This window comes from Lycium barbarum, chromosome 6 (genome assembly GCF_019175385.1).
Source record: "Lycium barbarum isolate Lr01 chromosome 6, ASM1917538v2, whole genome shotgun sequence".
NCBI lineage: Eukaryota > Viridiplantae > Streptophyta > Magnoliopsida > Solanales > Solanaceae > Lycium > Lycium barbarum.
Genome location: NC_083342.1, coordinates 120,992,409 through 121,007,058, shown reverse-complemented (window position 1 = coordinate 121,007,058; position 14,650 = coordinate 120,992,409). Strand labels below are relative to the sequence as shown.

At 35.6% G+C, this 14,650-nt stretch overlaps 1 protein-coding gene across 1 annotated transcript; it reads right to left on the bottom strand.

Moving 5' to 3' along the window:
- Window positions 1-5,444: 5,444 nt before the first annotated feature.
- LOC132645986 (uncharacterized) lies at window positions 5,445-13,402 on the bottom strand. Its single transcript, XM_060363284.1, has 8 exons — window positions 13,192-13,402; window positions 10,289-10,370; window positions 9,696-9,763; window positions 9,503-9,600; window positions 7,878-8,014; window positions 7,718-7,785; window positions 6,056-6,119; window positions 5,445-5,898 (listed from the first exon to the last, which is right to left on the bottom strand). Exons 1-8 carry the CDS (start codon window positions 13,200-13,202, stop codon window positions 5,881-5,883), a joined length of 546 nt encoding a protein of 181 aa, XP_060219267.1. The 5' UTR covers window positions 13,203-13,402; the 3' UTR covers window positions 5,445-5,880.
- Window positions 13,403-14,650: the final 1,248 nt, after the last annotated feature.

Sequence of the window (14,650 nt, the reverse complement as noted above, 5' to 3'; positions counted from 1 at the left end):
AAAATTCAGATAGAATGGATCTTTTAATGGGACCATGAATGGGAACTAGAAAGGGAATAAGGACTAGGAACTAATGATATTAAAAACCTATGCTTTGATACCATGCCGAAAATGAGAAAAACTAGTCATATTTATGATATCTTGATGTGAACTTGATCTTCTAATTTTGATACATAATATGATCTTAACTTAAATGTCACAAGAAAAATAATCAAAATTGAGTTGTAAGTTGTAAAACAAGAAATTTGATTAACCCTATTTCTTTCCTCACTTAACATATACTAAGTTGATGTACTTGCTTAGACTAACATTTACTATACTTGACTTTATGATTTTATCTATAACAGAATTGAGACATCAAACGCGCTAGAACATTTCGCGGTTGATTACTTCACCAGCTCATATTACTATACGGTTGTTTGACCTCCCATATTCATTAGTACATATCAATCCACTCCTAATATTTTGGATGTGTTATTCAATCACTTTCTAGTGTTTAATCACATGACAAACCATTCATTTAAAATTTCAATTGATAGGCTATGTTTTAAACTTTCTTTTACAATTTTTGTAATGAAGTTTGTATTGCGAAGAGATGATCTTGACCAGAATCATATGGTGTCTTATATATTGACACTATGGGTATGTTCGCTATCTTATTAATTTCTAATATTGATTCTAAAGAAATATTTTCATAAGAGTTGACTCGAACGGGTTCTAAAGTCATGAAATTTTCTTTTTTCAAGTGATGAGCATGTAATTTATATATTTTGATAATCTATCTATTTTTTCTTTTTAGATATTTCTGGTTATAATGCCTGTATGTTTTTGAACTTTTTATTATTTGATTTTAGGTCGATCATCATTATGTAGACTCCTCTGGTTGTTATTGGTCAATACTTTTGAGAAAAATGACAATTGATATGATGATATCAATCATGTGAGTTGGCAACCCCAGAGTCAATGTCTTGATCTTTAGTGTTATGTGGTGCTCTTCGTTCATAAACCTTGTTCATGTATTATGTTTTTCTATTTGATAATTGTTATGCAACTTACTCTCCACAGTGAACCTTGACTTAGTGCATTATGCTTTTTTAATTTGATAACTTTTGGGCAGATTATACTTTGTACCATCGATGTAGAGCTTCCATGTCGAGAGGATAATGACAAGACCACAATTGTATCCACGAAAAAACAAGGAGTGAGAAGAAAATATGTCTTAGCAACTTTAAGGAAGAGTATTGTGATAAATATGATTTCATAAGTGTCCATTAACAAAAACGTCGAGTCAGTACCTTGATTGTAGTATAAATGCTTTGCGTTTTGTTTGAACATAAATTTAAAAAACAATAAAATAGTATGGCAAGGTATAAAAACATTTTAACACAATCTTGCGAAAATGAAAATGGTAGCACATGGGAGGAGATTCAGGGGAGAAAGTGATTGTGATAGGGGGTCGAATCATACGGGAGATAGAGCAATGATAAGGGGAGGAGACAGTTGGACAAAGAGGGGTTGGGCAAATAGAGAAACCTGAATGTTAGAAGTAAGAAATTCTGGCAGGTGAAAGCATGCTACTCAAGTTAGTGACCATAGGTAGTTTCTTGAGGCACGTGATTGTTCATTTGAGATATAAATAGTTAGATGTTAATTAACGTTTTGAGGTTGTAATGTTTCTAATATGATAAATGTAACTACATACATTGTAAAATGTTCCTTTAAAGGATAAATAGACGATGTTGTGATAAGTGAAATGTACCACATCTTTGGGAGGGAAAAAGAATGTATTGCACAGCAAGACCTGTAGATGAATAAAGAGAAGATGCAACACATGAAATGTTTCCCGTTAGTCATTGTGTGCATTATGTAGAAGGAGAGAAATAAGAGTATTTGAGGAATTAGAAAATGACTCTGTACAATTGAGAAATACCTTGTTTTAATTTAATTTTTGACCTCCATGATGTCCTGTTTTGTAATTATAGTTAGGTGTCTTTAGTACAGAATCATATTTCCATATAAACTCTCTTATTTTTAGTATACTACTTGTATAAAAGGGTTTTCCCGCGTTAATAAAATTACTTGACTTGTAGAAAAGGGATTGGTGATTATTACCATGTCAAATTAGGTCGTATTTTTTCCAAAGGTTATCAATTTTGATAATTGCTTTAGTGTTTGTTTGATCATTCGATAACTCGTTTCATATGTATTCAATAACGTAGTGGATTATAATTCTACCATAGTATAGTTATGATTATTTTTAAAAATTATTTTTCTTGATAACCTTGACACATTTTATTTTATAATCACTCTCTCTCTTGCAATCAATGAGACCGAACAACCTCACTGCTAACAACTATTACAAATGAAAATCATTGAACGTTATTTATAATTAGTGTTAAATGTGTGATCAATACTTTAATTATTTAGTTATATTTAAAAATTTCCCCTTCACATGTTGGCATAATTCTTTTCCATGGACAATTATGCTAAAGTGTTTCTTTGATTATTTTATATATAGAAAAAAATTTGTCCGCAAATAGAAATATAAGAGGAACAACAACTACCTAAGAAGTAAGAACACATCGTTTTACAATTTTTCACAATAAATGATAGTATTAAATTGGGGGTTTCTTCTTGGCTGATGGGGGATTTTATTTGGAGCGAGTACAGGTTATTAGGTGGATTCGAGTTTTGGGTTGAGATTTAATTAGTTTAGGTTAATTATAAAACTAACCAGTAAGAACATGGCATATATTAAATGAAATTCTTAATTATATTGTCGTTATAAATAAGGGCAATTTAGGACCAATACGCTGACGTCAGAGGCATTTTGGAGCGAAAAGATAGACGGGGGGGGGGGGGGGGGGGTATTTTTATACCAAATCCAATAGTTCAGGAGTATTTTAGGCACTTTTCCGTTATTAAAATAAAAAATCAACCCCAACGTAGATAAAAAGTGTTTTTGGATCAATCCAAAAACCAAAAAAGTTTTTAAAATGTTAAAAGGTTTGTTGAGCACCTCAAGGCTATGTCATAATAAATTCGAACACTTGCCCCAGTTCGACTTCCACATTATTGCTCTAGTAAATAACTAAAGAAAATAGAAAGATAATTGTGGTTTAGTTCCTTATAAAGAATTTAGTGTTTTTGTTTTATGGTTTGAATTTGGATCTTTGAAACAAAAATCTAAAGAATTGAACATTTGAATTACTTACAATATAATTTTTTATTATCATTTAGCATGTAAACATCAATATGTAGAGAAATTCAAAGCTTAACGACTCTACTTTGGCGAGAATGCTTCTTTCAATGTTACAATATTTCATCTTTATATTTTTTCACTTTTCCAACTTATCATCGACCTAGATAAAATATAGAATAACAATACACAGATAAGAACCAATCCCAAGGGTGAAAATAGGATAAATTGGGTTGGGAAGTAAATTGAATTAATATGATGTGGACTTGTTAGGATAACTAGTTATGTGAGGCCCGGGCTTACTCAAGATATAAACGTAGATATTTTAATTAAAGAAATATAATTTGTGTTAGTACAAGTGTACAACAACAACAACCATATACCCATTGTAGTCTTACAAGTGGGTAATTACGTTAGTAATAATTAAATTTCATATAAGTATATTTTCAATATATGAAAGCAAAACTTTCATTTCACTCCTTTAATATTTTAACTTTCATTTTGATGAAATTATTTACTTCAAATCAAATGCGGAGCCAAAATTTGACATTTATAAGTTATGTATCCTAATTTTCTGAAGTTATTTAGTTCTAAATAAATAATCTATACATAGTTAATGAACTTCTAAGACAAATACATAATTTAACTTGTGCAGCGAATGGAGCTGCTTCTCCCTTAATTAGGGATTAGGAGTTCGAACATGGATATGGAAAAAATCTTTGGAGGGAGCGCTTCCCCCGAATGGGCGCGATACAGTGCGAATTATCTGGATTAATTGGGCTCAAATGCGGATATCGAGCACTAAACAGAAAACCAAAGAACATGAAAAATGAGGTAGGAGATTCGATAGCTTTTGAAAAGTAGACCTTAAAAACCAAAACAAAAAAATTGACTTAAATAAATAAGATTAGGACCTAAAAGTAAAAAAAAAAAAGGGGAGCCCGGTGCACTAAGCTCTCGCTATGCGCGAGGTTCGGGAAAAGGCCGGACTACAAGGATCTATTGTACGCAGCCTCAAGATTAGGACCTAAAAGTAATTAATTAAAATGTTTAAAAAAAATTTAGAAATTCTTGTGAGACTACAAAAGTCCCTAAGTTTGCCCTTATATATAATAGTAATAATGTAAATAGATCGTCAAATAATATGTTTTTTTTTTAATTATTATTTTGTATTGAGTACCATGATTATTCTTATTTATTTGTTTATCATGTTTGTCATTTTTTGAAAGTGAATTAAGCATAATGATTTTATTTTCCTAAATTCCCTATTCATATATTGAAGTTTTTTAAGTGAATACTTATTTCATAATAGAAGATTAATTTTATAAATATTTCAACTTGTCCCTTTTCAAGGTTATATATTGATTTTATAAATTTTCCAACCTGTCTCGTTTCAAGTTTATAAAAACCTTATGATTAGAGACGAAGTTATTCTTGTCTAGGAGGAGTTAATAAAATCCCCCCCCCCCCCCCCCCCAACCCCCCTTCCTCCCTGCCTTAGGCAAAAAAATGATATTACATAGATAAATCAAATTATATATACACTGTATATTGAATCCGCTTAACTTATTTTTGTGTCTAATTCTTTATACTAGGAATCCCTCTAATTAAAATCCTAACTCCACTACTGCCCACTTCCCAAAAATGTATGTCCCTATACACTATTTAATTCGATTAAATAGTTTCAAAAATTGAAAAGCTTTACTTGATATATTCTGATCAAGCGGATCATTGTCATGAACTGGAGTTCTAAGTAGGATCCATTCTTAAATGCACCATACGTATCTCATATCATATTCAGCTTGCCAGAAGGATTAGAGGAGAAAGAGCTTAGAATGATCTGCTCAGTCGTTAATTAGATTGCTATGGCCCTTTTGTGCAATTTCTGTTGTATTTTCTATTAGGATATTGCTATTGATAGTTTTATAGATATATGAACGGCTGTGGATCACTGAATATTTGACAGTATATAGTCGATTTTATTGGTTAAAAAAAATAGATGTTTCCGTATAAAATAAACCGTCATATTATCTTCAGTATTACAAGATCCCCACTTGTATCTCGTCTGTATCACAACCTTGTATTTTTTTCATCTTCCATATAACAATGCACACACCTTAGGCCTCATTTTGCTTCTTTCTATAAAAAAAAAAAAAAAAAAAAAAAAAAAAAAAAGAAGTTGTCTGTGGTTTAATAGATATCTGATTACATAATTAAATCCATTTATTTTCTAAGCAATTGAATGTGTATAATTTCTATTCGTTAAAAATTAATAAAGATAAAACTCAACAAAATAGCAGAGAAAATCGTACTTTTACAAGGTCTTGTAAAAACTCTGTATGATGAAACACACTTAAATACTAGCTGTAGTGGCAACTTTGGTGGTGGTTGATAGTAATGGTTGTGAAGTGACGACTGATTCTGAATGTGGTTGAAGTTGGTGTACCGCACATTGCGGGCAGAGGTAATAGGAGTACAGTTCCAAAACACTGATCATAAATTATATAAATCCCCTGGAAAATTTGCCTCGCCATCACTAAATTTAAGAAAATTTTGTTCAGCTTGATCACTAACATCTAGAGAAACGAAATAAAAGCTGCATAACGATGAGCAAGTCTGGCTATTTGCAGCAGGTAAACATTGCCATCTAGTAAAAGATGGGCCTTGATTTATATTCGAGCTCAATCCAGTCGCTGCATCTGTCAACAAGAAGCAGAGAATGAAATAGCTTTCATATTTCTTACAACTGCTTAGGTTATAAGAGCATAATCATGTTCAATCAACAAACAAAACGCTGTAGTTATAAATCAAAAGGGAACAATTCACTGCTCGTATAGGATCGTGACAAGAGAGTACCTTCCAGAGGCCATCATTAAGATAATGCATGTTATCCACACCAATTCCCTTATTGATTGCCTTTCTGCAAAAGTAATACATGATTTTTCAGGTGTTGAAACAACAGAAGAGTATAGACCACCTCGGACATGAGAAACATAAAAATAACAGAACTTGAAAAATGGCTCATATAAAAGTAAGAAAGATCAGCAATGCCAAAGCTTTAAAAAACCATTTGTTACTCCTAACATAAAGTGTCTCCTTTTCACTCATACAGAGAGATGGAGATAGATTGTGTAATATAATCAAGAAAGTCTATTAGTCCCCGTGAAGTATATCTTCACAAACTGCTTTTTCAAATCTGAGAAAAACATAGAAGTAAAGCAAGCAAGATCATCAGTGTGAAAAAGTTTGAATATGTAATCTCATACTTCTGACAAGAAGAGTGTGTCTCACAAGAGATGGACAATCCAATAGGTGGTCCAATGTAAATATATCAAACATAAATGACAGTTCGTAAGAGATAGAATGATGATTGCAGCTCCAAAGGCAATTCATCATCTTATTTTATTTATTCATTTTTGAAAAATCAAAGGCCATTAATGTTCAGAAAAGGTTTAAAAGACTCCTCTCGACGTTTAGTTTTCTGCATCAGTTCTCTAGGTATGGAGAAACGTAACATCTCCCTTCTAGTTATGGAAACCAACTAGCCATTAATGCCCAGAAAAGGTTTAAAAGACCCCTCTCGACATTTAGTTTTCTGCATCAGCTCTCTAGGTATGGAGAAACGTAACATCTCCCTTCTAGTTATGGAAACCAACTATTCAACTGTAACCATTACCTTGATCACCAAATAACAATTGTTAATCGGGATGTATGTTATAGCATGGATCCTTCCACCAACTCTAAGCTGATATACAACTAATCATATCCAAAGAAACCTCAAAATATATCTTTTTCTATAGTCATCTCCCCCTCCCCCCAAAATTTCAGTCTTGGACAACACGACAGTCATCTTCCCTTCCCAGAACTAACCAGAACATCCACCACTTGAAGCAGATGGAATGCTATCAACAGCATCCTTTCTTTCATACTATCTGTGTCTTGCACCTCATATAATATATGCACATGTACAGAAACATACAGAGAGAATACACTATATTAGTGCCCAACACGAATATTTAGAATATCGAAAAATTTGATTACTAAATACCTCAGGATTCCCTACTGAAAATTAATTCAATGACAACAAAAAGTGGTATATCTATCATTTCTCAACAACTCACTATCCTGAAGCTGCCAAAATCATTTAAGGTCCAGCAGAGAATTATATGGATTTTTAAAGCTAGAAGGTGTTATCAGCCGATTACCTTAACACAAAGAGGCAACATGTTAAGTTCAAAGAGACCAACATAGGTACTTGGAGGCTTTTCTGAAACCATTTTTTCTTATGGGTAAGGATTTTCATAGAAACTTATATAAGATATATGTTGCTCACGACAAGTGAGGCAATAAATTGTTATGAAGAATACACATTTAGGGGCAATAAGCAAACTAAACAAGCAAAGGACGGAACATATTTAAACTAAAAATGGTAAAACATCTCAGTGCTATCACACGGAGAAGCATGCTTTGGCATACAAGAGAAACAGAAGCCGAGTAAATATTGAGATGGCAACTCACATATCTTTTGCCGACATCTTTGTAAACCCAATAGCTAGAGCATGTTGCTTCCCTTCAGCCATAATAGCCTAAAAACAAAAGGCTGCACATTAAAATTCCAAAAGAAACTGCAGCAATGACAACTAATAATATTATAGCATAAAGTTGCTCTTATCCATACCACAGGAGTTTCTGCTCCCACTTCCTCATCCAAGGCACCCCCAGGAGAAGTAAGCCCCGGACACATTATGTTGGCTCCAGAGAGGACAAATTTAATTGCCCCCCTGTCAACTTGTAGTTTTTTCATTATATTGGGATCTGTATAGTGGGAAAGAGGAAAGGTCATACAGAGCATTGATATCACTGCGTGAATAAAATTATCAACAGATTAAATAAATAAAGTTCATCAATGGTATATATTGAAAAGTAACAAATCATATACGTATATGACGATGAGTCAAATCAGAAACCTACTCGCTCCATCTCACAACTGCATAATATTTTTTCGTCTTCAAGAGCCAACAACAACAACATGGCTTCAAGAGCCAGACTTGTCAAAAATTACTTAATATTTTGCGTGTCTTTCATGCCTATACTTACAAGGAGTAAGACCCAATTAACTGAATGAAAGATGCACCCTTGAGTTTCAGAGCACCCACATCATCTACAATCCCAAGCATAACAAATTACTTTATATTTTGTCCTTCCCCTTCTAAAGAAATCAATGACCTCAACATGGTAATTTAATTTCCTAGATTCAATTTCAAACGAGATTGTGAACGAAATCTCTAACTTCAAAAAAAAAAAAAAAAAAAAAAGGGCAGCCCGGTGCACTAAGCTCCCGCTATGCACAGGGTCTGGGAAAGGGCCGGACCACAAGGGTCTATTGTACGCAGCCTTACCTTGCATTTCTGTAAGAGGTTGTTTCCACGGCTCGAACCCGTGACCTCCTGGTCATATGGCAGCAACTTTACCAGTTACGCCAAGGCTCCCCTTCAAAAAGGGATTCTCTAACTTCAATAATTTAAATATTCCCTATAGGCCTATCGGAAGTACACAAATGCTTGATCCTTGACTGTGACTGCTAGTCTTATTGAATCAAGAAAGTATATCTTCTGAATAGTACCAGTTATGCATACCAAGGGAAAAGAAAAATGAGGCATTAAGACATTAGATATCAAGAGCATTCTAATCAGATCACTGATGTGAATCACATATCCAATCAACTGTTGCTTGGTTATATATCTTAATATGCTAATCAGCAGCATTCAGCTGGCTTGAATTATTTGTTGCATTGGTCATAGCTATTCCAAATCTTGTCGTGCTTGATACATGTTCAATTAGAATCTCAAAAAACTCCACAGATGAGAAGTCAACTATTCTTTCTTTACATTCTTCAAATTTCTTATGAAGCTCTCTTTTTCCCTTCACAGCCCACAAGGGCCAACTTGGCTGCACATTGAGGGAAATACATGCTGATGACAAAAAATGTCCTAATACTGACCACACTCAACCAGTCCAATTTTTTGAAGTGATTTCACTGGTAAAACAAATAACTTTACCAGGCCGAAAGTTCTAATTATATCGGATCTGGATTGTCAAAGGCCAGTAACCAAGGAAACCCAACACTAATAACAGGCATAAGACTTATCAGTAAAGCATTAAAGAGTTGAAAAAGACATGCCACAACTATCAGAAAGATTAGCAAAAGAAAGGAAGGATGACCATTAAAGGAAGGATGACCACTGATTTAATGGAAAAGAAAATAAAGCAGGAAGAAAAGAACAAAAATAACGGATAACTTACATTGATGTAGAAGACGTAAAGTAGGCATATAAGGTCCATCACGTATGTTGAAAAACAGGGGTACATTGTTTACCACAACTAGATTCAGATGATTTTGACTGCAAAAGAAAAGATGAATGATAGAAATATATTGTCAATGGAAGAAAAAAAGCAGATAAAAGAAGCCGTCTGCATGAAGAAAAATGAACTCAACCATTTTGCAACAATGAGCGGAGACTTCTTTGGAAGCAAATCTTCCAACACTGGCTCTAATAATGGATACTGCAAAAAGGAAGTAATGTTAGCATTATTAACACATTTTAACCATGCACAATGATTTCACGGAAATCCTTTAGTTGGAATAAAGTATGTGTAACAGCCCAGCCCACTAGTGCTATTGTCCGCTTTGGGCCTACGCCTGCATGGCACTAAAATGCGTCACTAGGATCTAAGCCTTGCTTCCATATATATCCAGCATCTCTCCCGTGTTTTGCCGATGTGGGATTGCCTAGGGTGTTACATACACCCCCCTCCCTTCTTCCCTCTCTTAGGGACTCAATGTCCGCTAAGGTTTGCCCACCATCATTGAAGGTTGCACGCGGAGTGGCTCTGATACCATATGTAACAACCCATCCCACTAGTGATATTGTCCGCTTTGGGCCTAGGTCCGCACGGCTTTAAAACATGTCACTAGAATCTAAGGCCTTGCTTCTTATATACCCATCATCTCTCCCGTCTTTTATAGATGTGGGATTTGTTAGGGAGTTTAGAAGAAATAAAGTAAGTGAGTCATAGCATAGTCAAGACCTCTTCCGCAATGCTTTGACGAATTCTACGCTGCACAGATGCCTTGACTTGATTTTGTCCAGACACTTCTTCATTTGAAAACCTACATATTTAACATAGATTGAGTTGACCAAATTATTTTAGCTTAGCAACATAAATTGTAGTGGGCCACAACAAACTTGATAAATTTGAGCATAAGAACTTAAGATATAAGACAAATGACAAACACATTGTCTTTTAGAAAATTTTGACTTAACGATATTTAAGTTTAAGGGCCTATTTAGTTTGAATTATTTTACCTGGTTAAATCAGTTGCATGATAATTGTCTATTAATTGGTTGGAATATAAAATAAAAAGCATATAATTCCTTCTGGTTAATTAAATATACTTTATATCAATCAGGTAGTTGGACTGCTGAAAGCCATGAGTAAGTCTGTCGGAGGGGCCAATCGTAGCTCTCCGCACTGTACACGCAGGTAACGGCATCAACTACTACTTGGATGAAATCTATGCTACCAAAGACATGGCCCAACAAGTTAATCAATCATTCAACAATCGATCAACTAGGCCTCAATCCGACGGCTATATGAATCTTCCATACCCATTCCGCTCTATTTAAGCATATCTCATTGCGATTTTAGATTATCTATATTTAAGGCAACTCAAGGATTCTTCAAGAACTAAATATCTTTTTAATTGCACCTTTTTTTCCGACGCGGATATGCAAGTTCTAAACCAGAGTAAGGAGACTCTTGCAAGCATCAGACATAAGTAAGTACAACAACTGTGCCTTGATCGTAACAGGTAGTTATTGCCTATACAGTTTCATATACTTCATTGTGTTAAATTCTTAGCTAAATCCATAATGAATAATGAATTCTAAGAGATTAAAAGTTCTTTAAGATGACTTCTCCCTATGATTTAAGTCGATCTCGTTTCTAGTCGCCACCTCCTTCAATCATCATAGTCACACGTACGACCTGTCCACATATCTCAGGTGACAAGTTATCATTGTGTTTTGTACGCAACCCACGACTTTTAACTTGTTGATCAACTAATGAAGGGAATAGAAGCATAGGTAGGTAAGAGGGATGACAGAGCAAGCTAGCTGAGTATATCGTGGAGAAGGCCACTTTGTACATTGGCAGAGTCAGATCAATATGGCTCCCGAATTGTCTTCTTAGAATGTATTTAATTTATTAGGAAAGTGTTGTTATTAGAAATCTGGATGTGACCATTTCCAACCTTGTATGACCCAAATCCGCAGGTATACAACATTTGCCAGCAGTTTCCGTGGACGAGAATCATACGGAACTCAAATGTGCAAATGCAGGTACTGCTTCAAGTTGGAAGCTAAAGAGTTCGGATACAAGAACCGTAAGATGATTTGTATTTGTACTTAAAGATCTAAGCAATGATCAGCTTTACAAGAGTGATTTGGCATTATCATTTCAATCCTTGGTTACTAGAAAACATAGAATTTCAAGTAAGGACATCAAACAGGAGAAAACAACAGCAAAAAGTAGGTAAATGACAAGCAAATCTCCAAACCCAAGAAAGACTCCAGCAAAAGCAGATTGCAAGAACAAGTAGCTGATTTTCAGTTGCGTCCTTCTTTGGGTGTTAGCTACCTCTATGTTTTGAGATGTTACAGTCATTTCAGTCTATGACAGCTTAATGGCTACCAGTGAGATGCATATTTCACAGAGTTTCAAGTTAAGGAGGTGACTCTAATGAGATCAGCAGATGGATTGTCAACATCATTTCCTGAATCATGTAATCAATACTAATATATTTATATATGTTGAACAGAATCTTGAGCAAGAACTTTGGCTCCGAGTCATGCCTGCTTCTCTTTAAGCATCATGTATTTCTCGTTTGATAACTATGAACCAGTCTTGATAATCCCCTTTTCCCTCTCTATTAAAAGCATTCTAGGTAGCTATTCAACACCCAAGCATCTAACATGTGTCTCTCTAAATTCTAAATGTATCAAACACCGATCCCTTAATGTTCTTAAACCAACAGCAATTTTTGTCGTTTGAGAACTATTAAAATAGTTTCAATGAGCTATCCTCCCAACCCTCATCTAAATTGAGGCTAAAGAAATCCATACAAGAAAAAAAAAAACATTTAGTCTACACAAACTTAGACAAAGTGATCAGCTAAATTGAAGTTGAGAACCTCCGAAACACTACCAACATTCTTCTTGCGCAAAAAACACTAATCTTCACCCAATGAAAAAAAGAAATATAATTTTGTAAAGTCTTTGTTAGTGGTATGCTAAAAAATTAAGCAAGGACATACAGAGACCTGGACCACAGAAAAAGAACAGCATCATACCCCAGCTATGAATTGCAGCCAGCAACAAACAATTTTAAACTTTAGCACATCACAAGATGGCAAGGCATTAGAATCAAACCAGATATGAATTGCTATTTCTTACACTAAAACTGACTAACATCAATGTTCTGCATATACATATAGCATACAAGTATAAACGAGTACTTCCAGCTCTTTTATCAAAGCACCCATTGCTCAATTTCCCTAACAATCAAGAAAATCAAACAAAACAGCCAAAGTAAGCAACTTTTTTTTTTTCGAAACTAAAGCAATTTACTACAGTAGTGGTAAGGATGAGGGAGCAGGAAGGTTACCCACTTACTTACCCTCTAAACTACAAAAACGAAAATCAATTTCCCCATTGCAATTAAAAAGGCAAACCTACTCACAAAAATCACTTGCAAATACCCTAATTACCCTTCTTAACCAAAATAGTATAGAAAAGCAAATCACTAATCAGGCATAAAATGTACTTGCAACTGGAATCACTAATTCCACGCAAGCGAATCAAATAAATAAAACATCGCGAATTGAAACCAAGATTAAGAAAGAGAGCGGGAAAAAAAAAGATTGTACTTACTTCCTGAACATCTTCACGGGCTGATGTTGAGAGAGAGATAATAATAGGGTTTAAGCCGATGAATAGAGTGACCAATTTGGAAATTTAGTTTTCAATTTTTAAAATATGGGTTAACCCCTTGTACTTACTGACGATGATAGGGAGAGTTCATGGGTTTAATGTAACTCGATTCGACCGCGTTGTGAGAAAGCGAGAGAATACATAAAAAAAAAACCCTGCACTTTGCACTTTTTTTTCAATAAGGCATAGTACTTTCGGAAGGAGCGTGAAGAAAAAATTTGGGCTTCAAAGAAGCCAATTATATTTTGCCACGTGGCTGCTCAAACTTAAAAAAAGAGAACGTTAAGTTTTCAACAGCACCAAAAACAACACAAACTGCATAAAAAACAGCTAAAAAATGCCGAAAATAACAGCACTAAAAACTTAACGTTTTTTTTTTTTTTTTAAGTTTGGGCAGCCACGTGGCAAAATATGGTTGGCTTCTTTGAAGCCCAAAATTTTTCTTCACACACTGTTACGCGGCGCCTTCCTGAGACTTCTTGGAAGGGCGACGTAAGGCTAAGCAACCGATGATTCCAAGGTTACTGTCCGCCAACCGGAGTCCCCTCCGCACGCTAGACGAGACTGTCAGTGTCGTGCGGGAAAACCAATGTCAAGAGCAATTGAGAGAACAGGAAAGTGAATTGAGAAAATAGTTGTTTGCATTAATGAAAGCTATTACAAAGAAAGCAAGCGGTGTCGAGGGGGAGAGACACCAGTATAGAGAATTGATTGCTTGCTTGAAAGTTTTGATTGCTTGATCCCCCCTAATAATGCTTTAAAAATAAAAACCCAAGTCATAGAACTAGACATAGACTTGCTAAAGAAACACAATCAAAATACATAAAGTAAACTACTCTATAATTACAACAAAAAGGAGACCTAACTATAGCAGGTCCATGTGCACCCTCGGTCGGGGCACTGTCATGCGCGCAGGGCACTGTGCGCGCGCGCACTGGGGCGCGGGCATTGGGCGCTGAGCGCTGGCACTGTAGCAGGGCTGCATTGACACTGGGCGCTGGGCACACGTTGGGGCGCGGCCAGCGCAGGAGCACGCGCGAGGGGCATAGATGGGGTGACATAGGCAGAAGCAACCTTGTCACTTGGGGCGTCCGAGACCACGGGGCCGTCCATGGCGCTAGGCGCTGAGAGGCTTGCCATGGCGCCATGGGGCGCGCCCAAGAGGTCATGGGGCATGGCTGGAAAGCCGCCCATGACATTCTCCCCCACCTGAGTTGGCGACGTCCCCGGCGCCTTGCTTGCAAGATAGTCATCGATCAGGTGCTTGTAGGCTTTGAGGCTGGTGCCCCTCTCCCATGTATTTTCTTCGGCATCACATCCCAGCCATTTCACCAGGAACTTCTGGTGATCTTTTCTTGAGGCATGTATGACTCGATCGTTGAGGATGGCTTCTACCACC

What these genes read in the sequence shown, in the direction of transcription:
- LOC132645986 (XM_060363284.1), bottom strand. An exon ending in TTTACGTCTTCTACATCAAT is followed by an intron (nt 8,015 to 9,502) that starts GTAAGTTATCCG and finishes CCCACTATACAG; the next exon opens with ATCCCAATATAATGAAAAAA. An exon ending in AAGATGTCGGCAAAAGATAT is followed by an intron (nt 6,120 to 7,717) that starts GTGAGTTGCCAT and finishes TTACTTTTGCAG; the next exon opens with AAAGGCAATCAATAAGGGAA.